The sequence below is a fragment of the Rhinoderma darwinii genome, chromosome 6 (genome assembly GCF_050947455.1).
Source record: "Rhinoderma darwinii isolate aRhiDar2 chromosome 6, aRhiDar2.hap1, whole genome shotgun sequence".
In the NCBI taxonomy this organism is placed as follows: Eukaryota; Metazoa; Chordata; class Amphibia; order Anura; family Rhinodermatidae; genus Rhinoderma; species Rhinoderma darwinii.
In genome coordinates, this window is record NC_134692.1 from 16,770,967 (window position 1) to 16,797,409 (window position 26,443).

Consider the following 26,443-nt stretch of genomic DNA (forward strand, 5'->3'; position numbering starts at 1 on the left):
ATATTAAAGGGGTTGTCCAGGATTTTTCTTTAAAAAAGGATCTGTTTTTTTTTTTCCCCCAAGAAACAGTGCCACACTTGTCCCCACGCTATGACTTGTATTGCAGCTCCGCCTCGTTGACTTGAACTGCAATAGCAGACACAGCCCATGGACGAGAGTAACCCATTTATTAAATCAAGGAAAACCTCTTTAAAGCTAGATACACACAAAAAAAAAAAAAGATGGAAAGTTAGTGAGCCATTAAGATTTTGATCTTTGGGTGTTGGAGAAGAGTATAATGGAGAAGGTTGTGGATGCTCAGAAAACTAGACAAGTAGAATGTTGAAAATCAAAATGAACCTTCAACAAATTACTGAAATAAGTTTTTTTTCCAGGTCTCATGCACATGACCATATTACAACTCCATATCAATTCCAAGTGGTAAGAATCCATAATACAGAGTTAATAATATTCCACTATATGTTTGCATGAAGATGTGCTTATATGCACTTTGTGGGCTACTATATAAAAAGAAAGGGCCATGCTCAATTGCATGTTGTGCGGATGCTGATGTAGTCAGAGGGGACTGAAAAACTACATTCGTATATAGGGATTCATAAGAAATATCCTACAAGTAGGACTCATACAGTATCCGTACTGAACACTATATCATATAGAACAACATAGGACTCATACAGCATCTGTACTGAACACTATATCATACAGAAGAACATAGGACTCATACAGTATCCGTACTGAACACTATATCTTACAGAAGAACAAATGACTCATACAGTATCTGTACTGAACACTATATTATACAGAAGAACATAGGACTCATACAGCATCCGTACTGAACACTATATCATACAGAAGAACATAGGACTCATACAGCATCCGTACTGAACACTATATCATACAGAAGAACATAGGACTCATACAGCATCCGTACTGAACACTATATCATATAGAACAACATAGGACTCATACAGCATCCGTACTGAACACTATATCATACAGAAGAACATAGGACTCATACAGTATCCGTACTGAACACTATATCATATAAAACAACATAGGACTCATACAGCATCTGTACTGAACACTATATCATACAGAAGAACATAGGACTCATACAGTATCAGTACTGAACACTATATCATACAGAAGAACATAGGACTCATACAGTATCTGTACTGAACACTATATTATACAGAAGAACAAAGGACTCATACAGTATCTGTACTGAACACTATATTATACAGAAGAACATAGGACTCATACAGCATCCGTACTGAACACTATATCATACAGAAGAACATAGGACTCATACAGTATCCGTACTGAACACTATATCATATAGAACAACATAGGACTCATACAGCATCCGTACTGAACACTATATCATACAGAAGAACATAGGACTCATACAGTATCCGTACTGAACACTATATCATACAGAAGAACATAGGACTCATACAGCATCCGTACTGAACACTATATCATACAGAAGAACATAGGACTCATACAGCATCCGTACTGAACACTATATCATACAGAAGAACACAGGACTCATACAGCATCCGTACTGAACACTATATTATACAGAAGAACATAGGACTCATACAGCATCCGTACTGAACACTATATCATACAGAAGAACATAGGACTCATACAGCATCCGTACTGAACACTATATCATACAGAAGAACATAGGACTCATACAGCATCCGTACTGAACACTACATCATACAGAAGAACATAGGACTCATACAGCATCCGTAAAGAAAACACTATATCTTACAGAAGAACATAGGATTCATACAGCATCCGTACTGAACACTATATCATACAGAAGAACATAGGACACATACAGCATCCGTACTGAACACTATATCATACAGAAGAACACAGGACTCATACAGTATCCGTACTGAACACTATATCATACAGAAGAACACAGGACTCATACAGTATCAGTACTGAACACTATATCATACAGAAGAACATAGGACTCATCCAGTATCAGTACTGAACACTATATCATACAGAAGAACATAGGACTCATACAGCATCCGTACTGGACACTATATCATACAGAAGAACATAGGACTCATACAGTATCAGTACTGAACACTATATCATACAGATGAACATAGGACTCATACAGTAACCGTACTGAACACTATATCATACAGAAGAACATAGGACTCATACAGTATCAGTACTGAACACTATATCATACAGAAGAACATAGGACTCATCCAGTATCAGTACTAAACACTATATCATACAGAAGAACATAGGACTCATACAGTATCCGTACTGAACACTATATCATACAGAAGAACATAGGACTCATACAATAACCGTACTGAACACTATATCATACAGAAGAACATAGGACTCATACAGTAACCGTCCTGAACACTATATCATACAGAAGAACAAAGGACTCATACAACATCCATGGAATGCAAAAGAGGTAGGTTGGGTAATGCAATTATGAAGCAATAGAGGTGAAATAGTACATAGTTACATAGTTGATAAGGTTGAAAAAAGATACAGGTCCATTAAGTCCACCCAATAATCCTACCATGTTGAAACAACGTTATACATATACAATATTTCAAATGCAATGGAGTAAAAATAAGACAAAAAAAAGAGGAAGAGGAGGAAATATTTATGTGATCCTAAAGTCTGACATTTATATGCAAATTAAATCAACAGATTTTCAAAAACTTTACACAAGAAACTCTTACTGCAGTTCTTTTCATCGGAAGCGTCTGAGCAGTCAATCATCTGGTTACATTGTGCCGATTTAGTAACACAGGTTCCATCTGTGCAGTGGAACTCCGTAGACGTACACGTAGAAACTGCGCAAATGTATGAGAGAATGAATCACTAGAAAGTGTTTATAGAAAACAGACAACATGCAAGTGAATAGTCTGAATCTAAATATAGAAACACCTGGATATATGAAAGTATTGCTTAGCATTTATTCTAATAATATATATTCTTCTTCTACTATTGAAATGTTGTTAATTTTGCAAAAGATACATTTTATACGACCATCAACAAACAAATATTTAGTATCATCTGCTGCATAACTAACAATGCTACAGGACGTGCTGATTTATGGTGCATGTGATTGGGATTAATGGCAAGTAGAGCCAATTAGTAAACATTATATTTTTTAACTGCATACACTGATTGGCTGTCTGGTGGCGCCTCTCTGAAGCACAGTGTAGTACTATATGTATTGTACTACCATTCACCAACAAATATGTACTGTACTACTGTCTACCTGTACTACATGCACTGTACTGCTATCTAACTGTACTACATGTACTGTACTGCTATCTACCTGTACTACATGTACTGTACTGTTATCTACTATAACTGTACTGTACTATCTACTGTACCTGTACTACATGCACTGTACTGCTATCTAACTGTACTACATGCACTGTACTGCTATCTAACTGTACTACATGTACTGTACTGCTGTCTACCTGTACTACATGTACTGCTATCTAACTGTACTACATGTACTGTACTGCTGTCTACCTGTACTACATGTTCTGTACTGCTATCTAACTGTACTGCATGTACTGTACTGCTGTCTACCTGTACTACATGTTCTGTACTGCTGTCTACCTGTACTACATGCACTGTACTGCTATCTACCTGTACTACATGTACTGTACTGCTATCTACGTGTACTACATGCACTGTACTACTCTCTATCTGTACTACATGTACTGTACTGCTCTCTACCTATACTACATGTTCTCTACTGCTATCTACCTGTACTACATGATCTGTACTGCTATCTACCTGTACTACATGTTCTGTACTGCTATCTACCTGTACTACATGCACTGTACTGCTATCTACCTGTACTACATGTACTGTACTTCTCTCTACCTGTACTACATGTACTGTACTGCTCTCTATCTGTACTACATGTACTGTACTGCTCTATACCTATGCTACATGTTCTCTACTGCTATCTACCTGTACTACATGATCTGTACTGCTATCTACCTGTACTACATGCACTGCACTGCTATCTACCTGTACTACATGTACTGTACTGTTCTCTACCTGTACTACACGATCTGTACTGCTATCTACCTGTACTACATGCACTGTACTGCTATCTACCTGTACTACATGCACTGTACTGCTATCTAACTGTACCACATGTACTGTACTGTACTGCTGTCTACCTGTACTACAGGTACTGTACTGCTCTCTACCTGTACTACATGTACTGTACTGCACTCTACCTGTACTACATGTTCTGTACTGCTATCTACCTGTACTACATGCACTGAACTACTCCCAACCTGTACTAAATGTACTGTACTGCTCTCTACCTGTACTACATGTACTGTACCACTCTCAACCTGTACTAAATGTACTGTACTGCTCTCTACCTGTACTACACGATCTGTACTGCTCTCTACCTGTACTACATGTTCTGTACTGCTGTCTACCTGTACTACATGTCCTGTACCGCTCTCAACCTGTACTAAATGTACTGTACTGCTCTCTACCTGTACTACATGTTCTGTACTGCTCTCTACCTGTACTACATGTTCTGTGCTGCTCTCTACCTGTACTACACGATCTGTACTGCTATCTACGTGTACTACATGTACTGTACTGCTATCTACCTGTACTATATGCACTGTACTGCTATCTACCTGTACTACATGTACTGTACTGCTCCCTACCTTTACTACATGTTCTCTACTGCTATCTACCTGTACTACATGTACTGTACTGCTCTCTACCTATACTACATGTACTGTACTGCTCTCTACTTGTACTACATGTACTGTACCGCTCTCAACCTGTACTAAATGTACTGTACTGCTCTCTACCTGTACTACATGTTCTGTACTGCTTTCTACCTGTACTACATGTTCTGTGCTGCTCTCTACCTGTATTACATGTATTGTACTATTCTCTACCTGTACTACATGTACTGTACCGCTATCTACCTGTACTACATGTCCTGTACTGCTATCTACCTGTGCTATGTGTTCTTTACTTCTTTCTACCTGTATTACATGTCCTGTACTGCTATCTACCTGTACTACATGTACTATACTGCCATCTAGCTGTGCCTGCACGAGCTGCTCCTTTAGACATCAGATGAGGGTGGCTCCATTTTATTTTTCCTCTTTACTGTCTGTACTGTTTAGCAACCTGAATAGTTTCCTGTCCTGAACATTGAAAGTGACTCACCAGCATCTATGTATTATCATCTATTATAAAGGGTCCATGGCGCTCCAGCCCCTTCATTGTTTACATAAGCACAGGTATTAGATACACAGGCTGGAGCGCAACAGACCCTTAATTCTTCCTGCTGATCAGTGGGGGTTGCAGCGGTCAAAATCCTAACAATCAAATGCTGATGGAACATCCTGAACTTGGGTCATTAATATTTAGGTCCTGAAAAAAAGCCTTTAAGGCATGATTTAAGGCTCATGTACATGGCAATATAATACCTTTGTACAACCTCTGAGTTATAATGAGCCATAGTAGGGCAGTCAAAGGGTTCTATGGCCCTACTGCAATATTGAATGCTTCTGAATTCATTTGCAGACAAGCAGGTGTTTTCTGTCAGATTCATATGGGGAAAAAAAAGTCATGCCATGTTTCATTTCACACAGTATCAAGTTTTATTTTGGCCCTAGAAGCATCTTAAAATATGGCGCCCCTCGGTTTTGCCGTCTGCATGAGGTCTAACTCTGTTTTTAACTCCCATCGACAAAATGGATTTACTTCAGCTGAATATAAAATCTGTAATTACCAGTTAATTTTGTACTCTCAGTGTTTGGCTAGAAGTAGAAAAAAAATCAGCAGCCAACATGATCTTATATTGTTCATGTATTATTATTTTTTGATAAGCTATGATTAAATCTACTTGTCTTCCTTGCTGAGAAAAGCGGGACTAAAAAGCAGCGAAGCATGACCAGGTTTATTTTATTTGGGCTCACAATTGTCCATTCAGGTTGCCTTCACTTTACAGCAGATGTCCACAACAATACAAAATTAACTTGCAACCTTGGATTCTGTACTGCTCAGGGAATTATGTAAAATGACTGCATGTAAAATGCAAAAAAACAACCATACAAAACACAATTTCTAAAGAAAATCATCTGCAGACATGTTTAAAAATGAAAAACATAATTAAATAAAAAATTGGATTTAGATTTTTTTAAGAACCTGAATGACTTTGTGAAGGTTTTGTATGTTTTACTAAATATATATAACAAAGTGCACTACATATACTTTACTATTATTTATAACAATATTTGAAATCAACTTAATATTCCATAGCTATGTAAAAATGTATATAGTATATGTCTTAATTTGAGCTATAGACCTACACCATTCAGCCATAATATTGAAACCCCTGACAGGTGAAGTGAATAACATTGATTATCTCGCTACAATGGCGACTGACAAGGGGTGGGATATATTAGACAGAAACTGAACATTTAAAATTGTTGGAAGAATGAAAAATGGCCAAGCGTAAAAATTTGAGCGACTTTGACAAGGTCTAAGTTGTGATGGCTAGACGACTTGTGGGGTGTTCCTGGTATGCAGAGGTTAGTACCTACGAAAAGTGGTCCAAAAAAGGACAACCGGTGAACTGGCAACAAGGCCATGAGCGGCAAAGGTTCATTAATGCACATGGGGAGCAAAGGCTAGCCCGTCTGGTCAAATCCCACAGAAGAGCTACTGTAGCACAATTTGCAGAAAAAGTTACTGCTGTCTATGAAAGAAAGATGTCAGAACACGCAGCTTGCTGAATTTGGGGATGCATAGATGTAGACCAGTCAGAGTGCCCATGCTTACCCCTGTCCACTGTCGAAAGTGCCTACAATAGGCACAAGAGCATCAGAACTATACTGTGGAGGAAACTTTATTTTTTTTTTTTATGTGAATGGCCATGTGCGTGTGCATTGCTTACGTGGGGAAGAGATGGCACCAGGATGCAATGTGGGAATAAGACAATCCGGGGAAGGCAGTGTGATGCTCTGGGCAATGTTCTGCTGGGAAACCTTGGTTCCTGCCATTCATGTGGATGTTACTTTGATATGTAACACCTACCTACTACCTAAACATTATCACAGACCAAGTATCCCCCTTCATGGCAATGGTATGCCCTAATGGAAGTGGCCTTTTTCAGCAGGATAATGCCCTCGCCACACTGCAAAAATGTTCAGGAATGGTTTAAGGAACATGACAAAGACTTCAAGGTGTTGACTTGTCTCCAAATTCTCCAGATCTCTATCTGATCGAGAATCTGTGGAATGTGCTGGAAAATCAAATCCGTTCCGTGGAAGCCACACCTCACAACTTACAGGACTTAAAGGATTTGCTGCTATCGTCTTGGTGCCAGACACCACATAAACCTTCTAGTGGAGTTCATGTCTTGATGGGTCAGAGCTGTTTTGGCACCATAATGAGGACCTGCATAAAATTCAGCAAGTGGTTTTAATTTTATGGCTGAACAGTGTTTATTACTTAGATAGAATTGTATGCTTATGGATAGAATCTTTATGACTTGGCTTTGTTTTTTAAAATTTGCGCCTAAAAAATATTTTAACATAAAAACTTGATTTAAACAATTGGTAATTTTCTGAGGACACATTCCCTCTAAGAAATCATGACATGTAGACGTGTAAGGTGGATATGATGAAATTACTATGTATATTATTAGCAACAGTAGTAGTTGTAAGTTTTAATTCTATATCATTACGTTTTTTTTTTATTGTAAAAGGAAAAAACAAAAACATTCCCTACTGAGATTTTGTACTATAAAACAAAAGAATTGACATTGTTCTTGACATCCGGAGATTAATTTATTAATGTGAATTTTGTGTTTGGACAAGATACGGTGACACATTCAGTGTTAATATCCTGTTTTGAATGCATCGTGCAGACATAAGAGCTCTGCATCTGGGAATAGATGTATTATCTGGACTGTCTCTGGTAAACTCTCTGCTTGGGTTCCAACAACAAATCTTTTGCCTTCATTTTCCAAAACAATTCAATTTCAGAATGTGGCCATTCGTCTAAGGAAAAAGTTAAAATTTTAGTTGAAATAATAGGTGCTTACCTTTGCAGTCTAGTTCGTCCGTATTGTCTCCACAGTCATCTTCATCATCACATACTTTGTTATTGGAAATACAGCGGCGATTCCCGCAGAGCTTATAGCCTTTCCAACAGTTCCGATTTTCTAGCAAATTAACATATAATAGAAAGGAAGATAAAAATATATGTCTTCTTAAAAAAAACTGATAACTAGAACATGCTGAGTGTGGTTTATATCCTTAGGAGCGTGACTGTAGAGGGTGAATGGGTTGTGGTCGCCAATGGCCCTTGAGCCTGAAGGCCCCCAAAAAACGTTCCTCTGCCTTATATGATTTGACCAGTACTATAAATGATACATCATAGTTGGGGGTCCTGTTACTGATTTTTCACTGGGGCCCAGAAGCTTCAAGTTACTCCCTCGGTGTGTCTTTATATTGCATGTACACATACCTTGAAAAGTTATACATTGCACAGTGGTGAAGACAGATAGCATTTTGTTAAAGACAACCCTTTTCCGCACAGGACCCCTTTTTATTAGCCAGAAAGAGCAGCTATTGGTCAACATTTATTTATAGTCATACATGCAAACCCTATGTAGTCTGATACTGCAGTCACGTGTTACTCCATTCCACCTGTTAGTCAATGTATGTTAGCAAGAAGTAAGAGACAGATAGAAGACAGCATGAGTGCAGGATGAGACTACACAGGGCTTTTATGTAGTCTGTCACCATGGAGATGCATATGTAATATATTTGTAATCAGTACCATATGCAAAGTTACTGCACGTTTTATTTTAGATGCATTGGAGTAATAAAAATGTATAAAAAAATTGGACATGTATTTTAATATAATCATCTTTGTAGTGACTCTATAGGGGAGCCAGTGGTGTTGCTATAGGAGATGAGAAAGTAGCAGCGGCAACTGTGCCACTGGTCTTGGGGGCCTATATACCTCTTATGCAACATAAGAAAACTACAGCACTATATGTAGAGGCTCAATGACTCGCAATGAAACACTAATGCTACAAATTCATCCTAGATAGAACATGGACTTGGCACTTAGATAGAGGGCATCAGTACGTAGGAGCTTGTGGGTGGACCTTCACTTTAACATATAGACCTTTATAATAAAAATTAGGGTTACCTTTAATAGTAAAAGAAAAAATATATAATTGCGGTATGTACCATACAATTTCGGCTTTTTTATAACGGACCTGAAAAAGTAAATTTTTCTCTATAGAGACTATTCAAGTTTTCTCATCAAGTGTTCGATTGAAAACGGACCATGTACATTTTAATTTCGACAACCACTGTAATTACACTTATGAAGACCTCGTATGTTAACTGAACTGTGACAATCACTGTAATTCTGAAAATTCGTTCTAAATAATAGCATTAAACATTTTTTTATTTTTGGTTTGTACTGACTGCAGGATCAGACTACACAGGGTTTGTTTGTAATCTGTAACCGTGGAGACACATGGGTTTGCTTAGGAGCTATATACCCAAAATTCTAGAATAATTTTAATTAGGACTATTTGTAAAGTTACTTCATTTTGTATTTTATATCCACTGGAGCAATAAAAGAAAAACTAATTTCAAAAGTATACATAACCTTAAAAGTTTCTAAGGGGTTGCACACACAATCCTATTCCATGTTAGATTCTTCTATTTCTTACCAAAAACAGGACTGGGTCTCTTCATGGAAAACAGGAAACCGTTGAGTATAGTTATTAGTTAAAAATAATTTTTTTTATATATATTTTTTTACTCTATTAATGATCGGGCAACAATACGAAAATGATCAGAGAGAAATTGTATTACCTGGTGAATCAAGTGTATGAAAGAGTATGAAGAAAAGCTCCGGGCTGACTTCAAACTAGTTTAATTTTTGGAAGAATAAAATTATATTAATATTTATTCTACCTCCTGTTACACTGACAAATTATAAGAGAGAAAATAGCTGCTGGTAGATATTTTACTGTAGGAACCCGATTATCATACAATTTAATATAACGTTGCCCTCTGAAATAAATTACAGTTTGTAGCTTTCAGCAATACAAACTTTTCAAGCAAAAAGAACAACTAAAAACCTTTCTTAAAGGGGTCATGAACTTTCGCACTTGTGATGGAAATTTTTTCCCTGCAGTCACGAGGAAAAACTGTCGATTTGTAAATAGCCAGGGGTCTCCATTATAGAAAGGTGCTGATCTTATCTCAGTTCTACATCCTCTACGGCATTGACAACCCGCAGACAAACATCACCATTTTTTCCCCCCGTACTTTGTTAAAAGCGATTGCAAAATAAAATATTTATTTATTAAGTTGCTACATTTTCTTTAAAAACTGAATATATTACTGATACCTTTTTGAAATAGTCAAAGAGGGACCCTAAGGCTATGTTCACACGGAGTATTTTGCAGGAGGAATATCTGCCTCAAAATTCAGTTTGGAAATTTGAGGCAGATTTTCCTCTCCCTGCACGCCGATTTTCGCGGCCATTGAGCGCCGCGGGCATAAAACACCGCAAAATACGCTTTCTCTGCCTCCCATTGAAGTCAATGGGAGGTCAGAGGCGTAAACGCCCAAAGATCGGGCATGTCGCTTCTTTTTCCCGCGAGGCAGTTTTACTGCTCGCGGGAAAAAGACGCCGACGCCTCCCATTGAAATCAATGGGAGGCATTTTAGGGCCGTTTTTGCCGAGTTTTGCGACGCGGTTTCCGCGTCAAAAAACTCGGCAAAATACTCCGTGTGAACATAGCCTATGGTTCAATGTCTGATACATCTATTTTTTTGTGCATGTCTACGCACTTAAATAGTTTTTATTTACACTTTATTTTAAAAATTATCTTGATAGTGAAATTTTTAAGATTAAATTTGCATCAAATCATGAAATACTATGCAATTAGGATCCAGGTGGACACTCTCTGGAGCAGTATTGTAAATGTATTCATGAAAATCTATTAATCAGTTAAAAAAGAGGGACAGGAGCAAAGAGGGATAAAGGGATTGGGGCAAAAATAGGGACTGCCCCTCCACTTGGGGGGGTATGATATTACTTGACAATTCCTCCTAATTCTATGCTTTATAAGGGTGGTTAGACAGTCTGGATAGCTGGTAAAATATAGTGATGAATTTACTGTACAGTTCATATAATATTTAATATATTTATCCAAATATAAACTGAGAAAAAAAGAAGATGAACTTCAAGCAATATAATAAGCGGTAATTTGCACATTTCATAAAAAATCCAACAGCAAAATATTTGGAGAATTTTTCAGCACTTTTCCCTGTGGAATGACCATTGCATATTTCGTGGCATTTATGGCTGCGGATTTGTGTTGCCAATTTTAGTGCAAAATTTGAAACATTGAAGTCTGTAAAGAAATTCTGCATCCAAAATCTGCAGCACACATAGAGTACACATAGCACAAAGATATTCCACAGCGGACAAAGTTACAAACAGAATATTACGTCATTTATAAATTGTGGAGTTATTTCTCAGTAGGATAACATAAAGTCATTTTCCGAAGTAGAAAATTTCACGCAACCATAATATGCAGTGTTTATACCATGGGTAAATTCCCACTAAAATATAATTATTTTCAGACCTGGTTTTGAATTTGTAGTTCAGAACAATTTAATATTATAAAAAAATAAATAACATGAAAAATATAAGCAATAAAAGCAATTCAAATATTATAGCTCTAACGAGTCTAACTAAGACTGTATCTATATATATCTCTCCATATATATGTCTATATCTACAGTGTGCATGATTTTTTTCATAGGTCCCTGTTTTGAGCTGTTTGTGCTTGCAGATACTGACACAAACCCTGAAGGTATTGTAATGTGGAGATCATGACAACACTTCCTGTCAAGTTGACTATTCTCACAGGGACGTTGTATGGATGAAAATGCACATAACTATAACCATTCAAACCAGATTTGGGATTGACATTTGAATTAACACGATGTCACTAACATGGCTTGTTTATATGCCACCACAGGGTTTTACCAAAGTTAATAGTCCAGAGAAGACATTTTTAGTTAAATGTAATTAAATAATTGATAAATACCTTTTTATTTTTTTTTAGAAATGTAATTATCTAGTAAACAATACAACTAACAGCAGGACAATATATTTTGTTGGCTGTTACCATATGCTGTGCAGACAGTTAGCCAGAACTTACCACAATACGAATGCTTTTCATCTGACCTGTCTTTACAATGTGAAATGCCATCACAGGTTAATTCATACTCAATGCATTCACCATTTCCACATTCAAACTCCGAAAACATGTTGCAAGATGAATTTCTCGCTGAAAACATAAAGAAAGGGTCAGTATTTGTACTCGTCCATTTGTAAAAAATTATCAATAATACAACATTACAATGTTCCTAGGAATTTCTTAAATACCCAAAATTTTTAGCAATGTGGATACAACATTTTGAGAATTGGTGTGCTGTGTCCCCATGACCCTCAAAATGGACACACATGAATGGTAACTCTATACACCAAGAATAGGATATGCAGGAACAGTCCATTAAGGCCTTATTTACACGAACATGTGCGTTTTTTGCGCGTTGCAGTTCCGTGTGTCATCAGTGTTTGGTGCGTGGCTGCGTGATTTTCGCGCATATGGAATCCTTATGACACGCGGTTATGAGGTTTAGAAAATGAAATGAAGAAGGTGGTTTTATTTTTCCCTTCATTTCTTGAAAACTGTTGCGCGAATCACGAGCAGCACACGGAAGTGCGTCCGTGTGCTGCGCGTGATTTTCACGCACCCATTGAATTCAATGGGTGCGTGATGCGCAAAAAGCGCTAAAGTATAGGACATGCAGTGAGTTTCACGCAGCGGACACACGCTGCGTGAAAAACATGGACTGTCTGAACGGCCCCATTGACTTACATAGGTCTGTGCGAAGCGCGTGATTTTCACACGTGTCTCACGGACGTGAAACACGTTCGTGTAAATAAGACCTAACCCTTTTAGATGTTTCTTTATCTCCAAATCACTTTAATGGAGAGTGACCTTGCATGGGTACCCAATCCTGGCAATGGGTACCTCTATCTTTAGGAATTTTGTGGGTCCCTGTGGTCAGACCCTGACTGATCACCACATTATTCAAGCCAAAACATGCACGTTTATGGCCAATCAGAGGTGATGGCTGACAACTTAATAATTGACCAATCACAAGTCAGTTTTCATATTTAGCCATCATCAAATCTGCTGTAGACTGGTATGAATCAAAGAATAGATATTATCATGAGATTCATGTAGGGTCAGTGAGCCCATAGTGTTTTGTGCATATTCTAGCATTGGTCTATATCGATACCAAAGATGAGATGGTCATTTTAAATTGGTTGATTTGCCCTGATCTTGCCACTTTTTGAAAACTTTCCACTATCACGCTACTGGTCCCAGTTTTCGGTCCTCTAATACATAAGGTTAACGATTGGTGACTCAATGATATTAGTAAAATCATAGGTTACCACAAATATTACGTGACCTCAATGTTTATCTTTTGGAGTTAAAAGTCGGAGGGGACTTAGGACAATCCCAATAATTAGGACCGATATAAAGTTTTACCATAAATACGACTAATCGTGATGATGATATTTTTATTTTCCTGAATAGTACTGTTTATGAATGCAAAGAAGAACAATGTTGTCAGTGTCAGCAGTCTTCCAAGCAGCTTTTTTTTTTATTGTTATTTTTACTATACACAACAGAAAATAAAAATGACAGCTGCATGACATGCGGTGCGCAGGTAAATCTAAAAGATACAACATGCAATATTAATTTTTTATTTTTTTGCAGTGTCTCAGTCTAGAATATATTACTTACTCACACATCTGTAGTCATCTAATAATAATCGATCTCCTCTACACGAACAGTTGACTCGACCATCAGCAGTAAGAAGGCAAAGGTCATGACAACCTCCATTCACGTGGGAACATGGGGACAACTCACCTTAGGGAAAACAGATGTTGAATATTTTCTTAAAACAGTTCACATGGATATAATACTAACTACAGATTGTATTTATTTATTTTACTTATAGGGTTTTTTCGTTTTGTTAAAATAATCCCCCAACAATCAACTTGATAATTTGGAAGCAAGTGTTCAACTCTCCGGCAGTGCCACCAAGGGAAAATCAGAATTACACCCTACCTGATGATGGAGGTCTCGAATGAAGAACTTCTATGTATTAAAGGGGTTGTCTCACAACAAGAACTTCTGTCCCTATGCCCTGTTGGGACATATTGACATCATAGAGGGGGGTTCTCCGCTTGGGATCACCTCTATGACCTAGAACCTGTGAGAGAGAATCCTGCTCTGGTGCTACATTGTCTGGCTGGCTCTTATTTAAAAAGGGTTTGTCTTTGACCATTATGATTGGTGGGATATGACCACTGGGAGCCCAGATAATAATGAGAATTGTGGGACCGGGAGTCCTTTTGGCTCTTTCTCTGCATATCAGTGCTCACGGACACCTGCAGTAATAATTCTGATTTAGATCGTAGACCTGAGTAATTTAAGATAGGTTGGTTGATAGGAATGAGCTACCTGACAACCCCATTGAAAAGACCGGTTGTTAGGTAGTGTATCCCTAGCAACCAGACTGTCAGGTATGACTCATTAGTTAACATCAAAGCTTGATTTGAAACTGTGATGATAATCGAATTAGGAAATTCAGTAATCAAGCTATGTTGTTGCCCATCTCAGGCTACGATATTAATTGGATATTTTAAACATCAATATACGTAGGATACCACTTTAATAAACTTAAAGGAGTGTTTCCATCTTATAATGTTATGGTATATAAATTGGATATGTTATAACATTATGACTGGTGGGTGTGTGATTTTTAAGACCCCTGCTGAACATGAGGTCCCTTTGGGTCTTTCCCTGTACATCAGTGCTTCCAGCCATCCGTTGTGCAGGGAACTGAAATACGTCCACATTCTATTGAAATATTGTTAATGATAACCAGCGCTGATCCTTCTTCATCCTGAGGATTGTAAGTGTTGCGGATATCCTAGTGATCATGGGAACCATCAAGGGAATATCCTAGTGATCATGGGAACCATCAAGGGAATATCCCTTTAAAGAGTCTCTGTCACCACATTATAAGTGGCCTATATTATACATGATGTGATCCGCACTGTAATGTAGATTCATCCTGACCACTTCTCTGTGATTTACAGCATAGCAGGCGTAGTCTCACGAGATTACGCTGTAATCTGTCATTCACAGCGAGATCTCGCTGTGCTGTACTGTAAATCACAGAGAAGTGCAGAGAAGTGGTCAGGATTGTGAATAGACATCACGTCCTGGCTGAAGGTAATGTATATTCATTGTCATGACACTGATGTAACATTATAGTGTGTTTATGTGGCTGCACATAGCGATATAGCTATATCGCTATGTGCAGTGCAAATGAATGGGGAAAAGTGTATGACGCTGATTGGTCACTGATTGGTCAGCGTCATACACTCCTCTGTACAACGCCCACTTGGCCATATAGTAAAACACGCCCAGTTGTCCATTGAGAAACTCATTAGCATAATACTAATATAGGTCATAACTCCGTCAAAAATTACAGTTTTTCTAAATAAAAAACACTGCTGTTATCTACATTACAGCGCCGATCACATCATGTACAAGATAGGCCACTTATAATGTGGTGACAGAGCCTCTTTAAGTGCAGTAATCCCAGGATACATCTCTTTGCATTACATACAATTATTCTGTGATAAATATGTTTGCTGACAAATTCTCTGCAGTACATTGGCCTACATTAAATGGATTTTAAATTTACTTTCAGTGAACTAAATGTGATATACTTTTCCCAAAATGTGTGCAGACTGTGTCAGTTTGTGATTCATTGTCATATGGGAAAACCAGAAAAAAGTTAAATTTGCCAGTGGGCATATTACAATATAATGTGTGTCATCTGAAAGGCTTTGTAAGTCGAAATCCTTCTTTTTTTCTTGGCAGGATGGTTTTCAGGCTGACAAAACTGGCACTTTATAGATTAAATAGATAATACACAAATTGAATTGTTTTCTTTCTTTATACACTCCTGCAACTAATTCACAAAAGACGTAAATGGTATTGAGACAAAGTATATTTTTAATATCTTCTGTAGTTTAGAAGGCAGGCCTTGCCTTGTTACAGCAAGTTTTGCTTGCAATGCCAAGAATAACCACATGGTGTACTGTGAAGAAGCAACAAAGCACAAAGCATCTTCTTTCAGGCAAATGTAGTACATTACTGTAAAACACCACCTAGTGGTAGGATGATTAGGGGTAGTTAATTAGATTTTTGCCGCCAGAAAGCAGAAATTTAACATTGGTCCAGTAGGAAAAAACATTTAATACATTTTTTCTAATGTACATAGACAGAAAACACAAAACAAATGTTTTGAAATATTTTTCCACTTACAGCTGTTTGTGTCATTGGCCATAGCTATGATTCCCATTGGCTGATGAGGGATATCTGCTCGTAGAACCTTCGTCTCCCCTCCAGTGTATTTGTTCGAGCGCAAAATTGCTCTTCTTACCCAATCTGACCAGAATATATAGTTATCATATATAGCCATACTGAGAAATGTGCCTGGTCCAGATCTAACAATTACCTGCAAGGGGAAAAAAAATTAACACCATTGCAATTGTAGTTGAGATGCACAATTTGGCTACCCATTCAGGTACATATTCCTATTCATGGACGACAATATTATAGCATTCAGTGCTGGTGTGGTAAATTGTCAAAAAATGTGTTGGATTACAACTACTATTTTTCACCCAAAATGTGCTCACAGAATTCATCACGTCCCTCTTTTTTTTACTCCTCCTCTATTCAGCTGGGGGCAACAACGAGCATAAAAGAAAGCGCCTCCTAGTGTCCGGAGGGATTATTGGCGTCAAATTACTGTAAAAATATTTTTAAAACAGATCTCTATCCTTTTACTAAGGACTATTTAGTGTGATAGTATCAATGAACAGAGTTCTTCTTAACATCAATTGTGCATTTAATAATAAAACAGGTTAAAGGGGTTGTTCCTTTTCTAAATACAGATTTGCAGATGACAAAATGATCACTGGGGGATTAGCAGTTAAATCACCCATTCACTATAGATTAGGCTACAGGGGAATGTAGGAATACATGCCCATTCTAAGGTGCAGGACCCGCAAATTGCATCAACTCTCTACACTTGCTAAACAAGGGGAGTCCAAAGGGGGAGATCACCATTTATGGTGTCCATATGGCTTAGGTGAAATCCACACGAACGTGGCTGCGTGATTTTCAGGCATATGCCATCCTTATGACACGCGGTTTTGAGGTTGAGAATCTGCAATAAATGAGGTGCTTTTATTTTTACCTTCATTTATTTAACAACTGTAGCGCGAATCACGCGCGACACATGGAAGTGCTTCCGTGTGCTGTGTGTGATGCGCGAAAAATGCCCAAGTTTAGGACATGTCTTGAGTTTTACGCAGCGGACACACGGACGGCCCCATTGAGTTACATAGGTCCGTGCAACGCGCGTGATTTTCACGGACGTGAACTACGCTCCGTGTAAATAAGGCCTTAATGGTATATGCCTAGTGGCATATGGTAAGTGGTTGTCCTTATGTATGGAACCACTGAATGCTATAATTTACCCTTTGTGATCTGTCCTTTACAGAAACTTATATGACGCCCTTTTCCATCAACATTGGATCTTGGTATTCTGATGGCCTCAGGAGTTAAGTGCAAGTTGGTTTTCCAGTAATTGATTCTCTTGGTAGCAGTGGTGGAGCCGAGGCAGAAAAAATGTAATGGAGCAAGTAGTTGCCAGTAGCAACTGGACTCTCAAGGTCGTCAAGCCAGGTACAGCAAAAACATAGCGAAGATCAGAACAGAGTGAAGGTCAAAACCGCTAACTATTAACAAAGTCAAACTAAATGTTCCATAGAAAAAGAGAAGGTCAGCAATACAGAGGGGTCACAAACAATAGTGAAGTCAAGAAAATCTGGGTCAAACACGAAAATAGCGATGAGCAGAAACACAGGACATCAAAATACGAAATATTAATCATTAGAACTGGCAGTAAGAGCAGGTAAGGCTAGAAAAGGTGTTGGTCAGGACCTGCAAACCTCGCAGGACTGCAGACATGTAAGTTCTTCACGTTTTTTACGTAATGTAAATTGATAAATTCATCAAATAAATTAGGCAAAATTAGACCATGGATGGGGATAGACTTTAAGTTATATATAATTCTGTTCCGATGTTCTCAATATTTTTTCTTGGAACCAGTGCCTCATGAATACAAGTGATAATGTAGCTCAATGATGCCGCTAGTTCTTGCTTAACCCATAATCCCACTATCATGTGCAAGCAACAGGTAATTCTTAAGTAATGCAAAGTAAAATGAGCAGCAACGTCCAAAAAGTTAGCTTAATTTACATGTAAATCCATTGACTCCATTTGCATAAGCTTTACTAACCAATTAATTTAGGCCCATGTGTAAAAAATACTTTGAAGTATAGGCAATATTAATCTGCCTTGTTTGTAAATTAGGGTTTGGGATATTGATTTTAGGAATTAGTTAATAAGCTTTGAAATCCCAACGTTCATGAATTCCGTTTTCCCTTCCCGGTTTATAATGCCGCATGGAGGTTTTGGGTAATCTAGAAAAGTCACATTCCTGCTGGTATTTTTTTAAGAGCAATTAAAGCCACCAATTCACATGAATATATTAAAGGCTGTGCAATACTCAGCTGAATCCTATACCTGAAATAACTACAATTGTCCAAGCATGGCTCGATATGCCAATCAATGCTCCATTTTAAGCCTCAATTAATAGAGATGTATTTCCAAAATTGGGCAGACAAAGCAGGGCTGACTAATTTACAGACTTGTCAACTGTAAATGAATATACAGGATTAACAAGTTCAGCTCTGCTACATCAACAGTGGCGGTTGACGAGTATATATTCTAGGACTCTGTATCGAGGTTAAGACTGTTATTAGTATGTGATCATTGCAAGAAAGTATCTCTAGGTCATAAACTACATTTCTCTAAGTCTGATCTTTCTGTATTTAATGAAGTAATATTATTGATATTATTAAATGGTACAGTCATTATTGCGTATACAAAATGTCTAATGTCATGCATGACGTAGGCTTTATTCAAACTTATGAATGAAAATTATCAATTATTTTTGGATTGGAATTAGAATTTGAACATTTTACTTAATGCAAAACTATTAATTTATTTTTACCTTTACATTTTTACCTCCCTCTTCCCTTCTTTCCTCCTTTCTTTTTTTCCTTCCTTCCTTCCTGCTCTCTCCCATCCTTTCCTCCTCCTCCGTCCCATAACACCTTTCTTTTTCCCTCCCTTTCCTAGTCCCCTCTCTCCCCTACCTTAAATCCCCCTTCACTTCTTTCTTTCTTCCTCCCTCCCTCTGCCTCATTTCTTTCCTGCCCCCATTTCTCTCTCTCACCTTCCTTTCCCCATTTCTCTCTCTCTCACCTTCCTTCACTCATTTCCCTCTCTATCTTACTTTCCTTCCACTCTTCCTTCCTGCCCTTGTTTCTCTCTATTTCACCTTCCTTCCTGCCCTCGTTTCTTTTTCTATCTCACCATTCTTCCTTCCTGCCCTCATTTCTCTCTCTATCTCACTTTCCTTCCTTCCTACCTTCCCTCATTTCGCTCTCTATTTCACCTTCCTTCGTGCCCTTGTTTTTTTTTCTATCTCACCGACCTTCCTTCCTGCCCACATTTCACGCACTATTTCACCTTCCTTCCTGCCCTTGTTTCTTTCTCTATCTCACCTTCCTTCCTTCTCTCTTCATCTCATCTCCCTTCCTGTCTCTCCTCCTCCCTTCCTTGCAAATGATTAGAAATCTTTTGAGCAGTTCCTCTATGTCTGACAAGGGTTACACCTGCATGAATTATGCCTGCTTTCCCCATACTTGCAATGGTTTCGAACAGTTGATCAGGTGCCTTTAAGAACATAATGTAAATGATGGTAATATAGCTTTCTACGATATTGGTCCCAGTGTGTATATATGTGTGTGTTACTGAAATTAGGGAATTACAAAAGATGGGGATCCCCAATGGACTCAAGAAACTGCTGTAGTGTTATATAAAAATAATTAGTAAAAGTAACAGTTATCCATAACTTCTTGATAATGTAGGCAATCATTTAAATTCTAATATGGTAATATACTTTGCAGACATTTAATGCTTTCTTATTTAAATATCATTTAAATATAATAGTTACTTAAGCTGAAAAATGTAAATACATTACTCATCCTATTTCCCTCTAAACCAATTCTGTAATCGGACCAGGAGAGGAAACCAAATTTAAAGTCATGCTACTTTTACAATTTCAAATGATAATTAAATGCAGACTGTCTGGCTCTAAAAAAAAACATTTTCAATTAATCTATTAGGGAATTCTGAGTTAAAGAGAATGTCTTCTATAGACAGGTCCACAGAGGTTGCCATAGTAAGACAGCCCTTTTAGTAAATGGGGTCCCCCAAGATTATTAAAATGCAGCAGATAAATAATGATACACATTTTCTATTTTACGAAAATATTTTTATTGAAAAAATGTTAAAGGCATCTTAAAGTGCATCAACCAAAAGGAGCGGAGGTAGACACTTTGAAGACCAAACTAAAAGCCATTTTGGAAACTTTATAGAAGCCCCCACATAGGTTCAAGTGGTGGCTGCTAGCGAATATGGAAGAACTAGAATGTTAATGTTGATTTAATACCTTTCTAGGCTCATTCTCACCACATTGCCATTACAAAAGTCCCAGGCCAACAATGTATGGAAATTCTGAACACACTGGCGCTTTTCTAGGTCCGTATAGTAAGAACATAGATAACGTTGTTTTCTGCAAAAAGTAGTCTTTTCATCAGACACTGTACAGTAATCTTATTTAAGAAAAACTAACTGCCGCATTGCATTGTAGGAGCTCAGGTAAGCGTTGAGGGGTGTGTCTGTCAACGAAAATGTCAACTGTTTCCAGCAACAAGCAGGGGAATTATGAATGCTGCTTTGGAGAATGATTCAGGCTCTAACTCAGGATCAGAACAAGAGAAGTAAAGTAGACATTATTATACTTTCATAGAAAAGATGCAAATGCCTCAAAAGTCGCAATTTGTGAAACCAAAATTTGACTTTTGAGGCATTTGTGCGCTCGCGCTAATTTACTAAAAAGTGTAAAGGGCTTAGCAAAACGGAATGTGAAGCTCCACAGCCCAACAAATGTACTATAATTGACGTCGTAAACTGTATAAAGCTTGTGTCTGGAGTAGATTTGACTTTCTGGCCCAACGGCAGCCAGAGATGTGCCTAGTTTATTAAGGGGTGTGCGCCATTTAATGAATAAGGCACATCATATTCCAGAGCTCTTTAGATTTAGACTGGCATCTGAAACACCAGTCTTAATCATTTCCACCATTGTATTTCCAAAGTGATTCAACTTTTCATGTACAATAATTGTTTCCAACACAGAAGGAAAGTCCTCATAGCCAATGAAAATGATACGTAAAACAGGATACCGTTACATTCTTACCAATATTTGAGTCCCAAATTGTGAGATGTTTGTAAGTCCCACCCCATTCCACCAGGAAAAGCCGTCTAGAAACACAATTTTGGGAAGCTGGGATGCATGTCCCTTGGCTGTTGGGTGACACTGGGGCACCAACAAGACCCCTCTGCATTGGCAGGGTATACAGATACAGGGCTAGGGCAGAGAACTTAATCTTTGCCTCCAGTGAGAAGTTTGTTGGATTTTAATATTGATTACAATAGATTTAGCTTTAAGTAAAGCTCTATACTATTTTCCTCAAGACTCTATCCAGTCAAGACAAAAAACAAATCCAAGTAGAATTTTTTTTAAATAGAAATGCGATGATACCTTAAGTTAAAATTTATGTAGAACTCAATTCTTTATATTTCATCACTGAGGGAGAAAACCATTCACAGCTTTTTTAATGTTAGACAGGTATATATTTATCCCATGAAGATACAATTCAGTTTAATTTAAGTTGAGTCATGAAGTTCCAGCAAGTTGTCACCTGCCAGATGGCAGAACAAAGGCTCGCTGTGACAGTACTCTCATGATTCGCCCCCCTACAATACAGTATTATGTACATAGAAAATGTGCCCGTCTAACTTCATATTACTTTAATGGATGCCAGGAACTATGCTCACGAATTTCTCTAAATACAATGTTTAAATGCAGGTGCAGAATGTAATAGAATTCCTGTTATAGCATTGCAATATATTAGGACATTTTGGAAATAGCACTGAATAATTATTAAGAGATAACTGCCTGTAATGGGGCCATCTGTTTTGTAGGACACAAGTAATGCAATTTACATTTTAATGAAGAGAACACTGGAGGAGAGGGGTTTGTGGTGGGGCTAACCGAAGGGACCTCACCAATTCAGAGAATATAGGGGCTAAAATACTTGGTTCCTTTGATGTCTTTCTGAAATAGCAACTCTCCTAGAACTGGGAAGAAAATTAAAGTCACAGGACAGCTGATAAGTCATCCAGATGGTGCAGCACGGTATCGCCTGCCATCTCATGTCACGGGTGTAGTCAAGTCCAGAAGTAGCCAGAAAGGAGAAACACCAGTATTCTCCTAAACAGGACTCAAGCTAAGTACTGTAAGACTTTGGAGAATGAGAGAAGATTCTGTAGTGGGGTTTAAGTTTTACTTATCAGCTTATTTCTAGAAATATAGTATAATGATAAGCCTGCTTGATGGGACAACACCTTGTGGGACATATGGACATCATAAAATGGGGACCTCAACTGTTAACCCCTCTATTAGCAAGAGCAGAGAGCCATAGATAAGAGTAGTACCTGCTCCAAAGTATTGAGTGTAACCATGTATTAGCTGCACGGATGTACAAAGAGGTGAGATCATCCCATAGCAAAAAATTGAAATGGGGCCCCCTCTTGAGATTGTTAACACAACCGGTCCAGGATGCTTGGGGTAACTTAGCGCACCCTTGTTTGTAAACGTTGTAGGGCCTGTGTAGAGGGGATCATTGTACCCATAAAAATAACAGATATAGCCAACCTCTCCAGGGGCCCTACAGCAGCCGCATGGGCTCCCAGTATGGTTCATATGGTCTTGCATATATACAGTAAGTCGGTGCTGTGTAATACAGCATTTTCACTACAGGAACACAAGGATAATGTGTGGCAGAACACAGCTTTCCCTTGCAATATGAGCTGATCACCAGGGATTTCAGCAGCCAGACCCATGGCGGTCCCTAATGGGACTCCCTTTTTAAAGTCCACTCATCTCTATGCCGATAGAAATGAAAAGTAGTAGAACTTGAAAGCACAAATTGTTTTTCTCAAAGTTAGGGGGAATGGAGATGTTGGGGATCAAAGAGAAATAATACTTTGAGATCCATGCCGGTCCCTGATGGGACTATCTTTTTAAAACCTACTCCTCTTTATGTAGCTAGAAGCGAAAAGTAGTATAACTTGGAAGCATACATTGTTTTATTTGCATAGTGACAACGTGGGAGGAGGGGATGTTGGGGATCATAGGGAAATAATACCCAGAACGCTAGGATGAAAAACCTAGTCTGGCAAAATTAGCATGAAAAGTATAAAAATTTGCAGTTCGTGCTGATTTCATACAAACCCCAAAGGCAGTAATATTATCACTTTGTATTCTCTAAAACAAGTCGTGATTCCCTTGATATGTGGAAACATAGTTCTACCTAAGGATAAGAACAGATGTAGTTGAGTTATTGAACAAAATGTCAAAGATATCAGTATGAAGCAGCTCTGTGAAGGAACAGACAGCTTGGGAGATTTTTGATTGTAGTCGAACGCTTCAAATGAACCCATTTTCTTCACAACATTTACAAAAACCTCATGCTGGTATTATATTGTTATATGACAACTTGCAGCCATTTTAAAGAATATATAAGGGAACCACATAAATGCCAAATCCATAACATACTGAATCAGATTAATCCGCAGGTCTGGGAGAAATGTTACATTTTCTGTGTTTTTCCTGCTGATCCGCCATCAGTTGCAGGCTATTTTATGAGTGGATCACATTCACAGTTCGCATTGTAGGTGGAGCTTAGGAGTTTACTGCATACTGTGCTATTATTAAGTTCAATGTAAGAATAGTATGCAGTAAGTTCCTGAGCTCCCTCTAGTGGAAGGTGCAGGGAGTCAGCATGTTCGTTTTTAAATCTATGGTTTTACAGCGGATTTGGAGCTCTGTATTAGAAAACAGAGCTCTGACCGATATGAAGATAGATTGAGAAATTAAATCAGCACAATATTTGGATCCTATTTAGATGAAAATAATAAAACCGTATTAAAAGGGGACTTTTACTTTAAGTTAATACTACAGTCCCTTTCTGGTCTTTAACCAGTTCAGGACCGGGCTATTTTGCGCCTTCAGGACCAGACATCGTTTAGCCCTTTTTAGCACGCGTTAGTTAAATGGCTCTAACTTTTTTATTTGTTGGGCTAACGACGTGATTTTTGCGACGTTTTTTCCGTAGACCATGCAGGTTTCATTTTTTATCATTTTTATACACACCTTTTTTGCTATTTTAGAATTTTTATTCATAAAGTTTGAAAATAATAGTAAAAAAATAAGCTTTTTTATGTTTCAGCTACTTTTTTTTTGGTAATAACATAGTTTTACCCAAAAATAGACCTTTTATTTGTGATCGTCATTGTCTACCGTAAATTTTAATATATTACATGTCTATATTAGAGTAATTGGGTCAGCGCTAGCGTTACAACAATGATTGGCGGGGGGGGAACGTTTTTTTGGGGTGGGTATTTTATGTGTATTTATTATTTAATTTTTTTTTGCACTTGACTTTACTATTTTTTTATTACTGTGGTCTGTCCCCCAATGGTCAAAAAAGACCTTTGGGGAACTTTATATTTTTTTTTTCTTTCTTTTACACCATGTTTTTCCACTGTAACTGGAGCTGCACAGCAGCCCCAGTTACAGGGGAAATCAGCCCTCTCATAGTGACGATTGTCACTAATAGGGCTGTGCTGGGTCTTGTTAGACCCAGCAGCAGTCTGTAAGTAACGGCACCCGGCGATCATGTGACCAGTCACATGATCACCGGGAGGAATAGAGACAGCGGCGCGGCCGCTGCCTCTATTCCTATACACAGCGTTCATTGATCGCTGTGTAAAAAGACATCGGAGAAGACAGAAGCAGTGAAAGCTGCTTCTATCCTCTCCTCAGGGTCCCCGGCAGTCACTGACAGCCGGAGACCCAACATTCAGCTGCCCGATCGCGCGGGCAGCAAGTTAAAACCTGAGCCGTAAAAAGTCTATGGCTCGGGTTTTAAGGACCCTGACCGCTGGCCGTAAAAATACAGCCAGCGGTCGGGAACCAGTTAAACAATCCTTGCATAATTAACAAGAAATCTAAAAGATAATAATAATTATTATTATTATTGTTGTTGCTGTTATTATTATTATAATGATTATTGTGATTAGTATGAAGTACAGTAAAAAATTGTGTAGTACCGTGTTAGCCAGAGACAATATGCAATGTTAAATACTTTTGTGTCAAAAAAGACAAAAGTATAGAAGGTATGATACCTTTATTGGCTAACCATAAAAGTTCTATATGCGGCTTTCAGAGCACAGAGGCTCCTTCTTCAGGCAGTTTACAAATGAATGACTTAGAAAAAAGCACAACATTTAGATGTTACACAAAGACAATTAGTACATGAGGTGATACATCATTAAGATAAGCCGGGGCAATAAAACTGAGGTTATAGGGGTGATGACTTAGGAGTTAAGGCATCTGGAGTCAGTCTGATGGGGGACGTGACGTGTGTCCATGTAGTGGCTCATAAATCCTGGTGTTAGATTGAGGCCTTGTGTCAATGACTGGAATTTTATCATCATCTTGAATTCCCAAATTTTTCTTTCTCTGTTGTTTTTAAAATGACCCTTCAGAATGAGTACCTTTAAATCTGCCAAACTGTGGTCTGGTCCAGAGAAGTGTTTTCCCACGGGTGTATCCACCTCCTGTTTTATTGTATGTCTGTGAAGATTCATCCTGGTTTGTAGTTTTTGTATTGTTTCTCCAATGTAGATTCCTTTATTGATGCACCTTGTACACAGGATCATGTACACTACATTGGAGGATGTACAGGAGAACGTGCCAGTGATTTTATAGTCCTGCTGCGTGTTTGGTATCTGGATGGTGTTTGATGACCAGATGTTGGTACAGGTCTTGCATTTTCTACTGTTGCAAGGAAAAGTGCCAGTCTCTGATGGTGGTGA

General features: G+C 38.1%; 1 protein-coding gene across 5 annotated transcripts in view; it reads right to left on the reverse strand.

Annotated features, from left to right (window-relative positions):
* The window catches only part of LRP1B (LDL receptor related protein 1B), a 1,078,540-nt gene that overhangs the window by 174,136 nt on the left and 877,961 nt on the right, over positions 1–26,443 (reverse strand). For all 5 annotated transcript variants that reach the window (XM_075829239.1, XM_075829241.1, XM_075829238.1 and 2 more), the window contains exons 44-48: positions 16,562–16,754; positions 13,958–14,083; positions 12,296–12,424; positions 8,129–8,248; positions 2,742–2,855 (exon numbers count right to left, since the gene is read on the reverse strand). In XM_075829239.1, the coding sequence (XP_075685354.1) occupies positions 2,742–2,855; positions 8,129–8,248; positions 12,296–12,424; positions 13,958–14,083; positions 16,562–16,754 (682 nt within the window). The remainder of the gene's footprint in view (positions 1–2,741; positions 2,856–8,128; positions 8,249–12,295; positions 12,425–13,957; positions 14,084–16,561; positions 16,755–26,443) is intronic.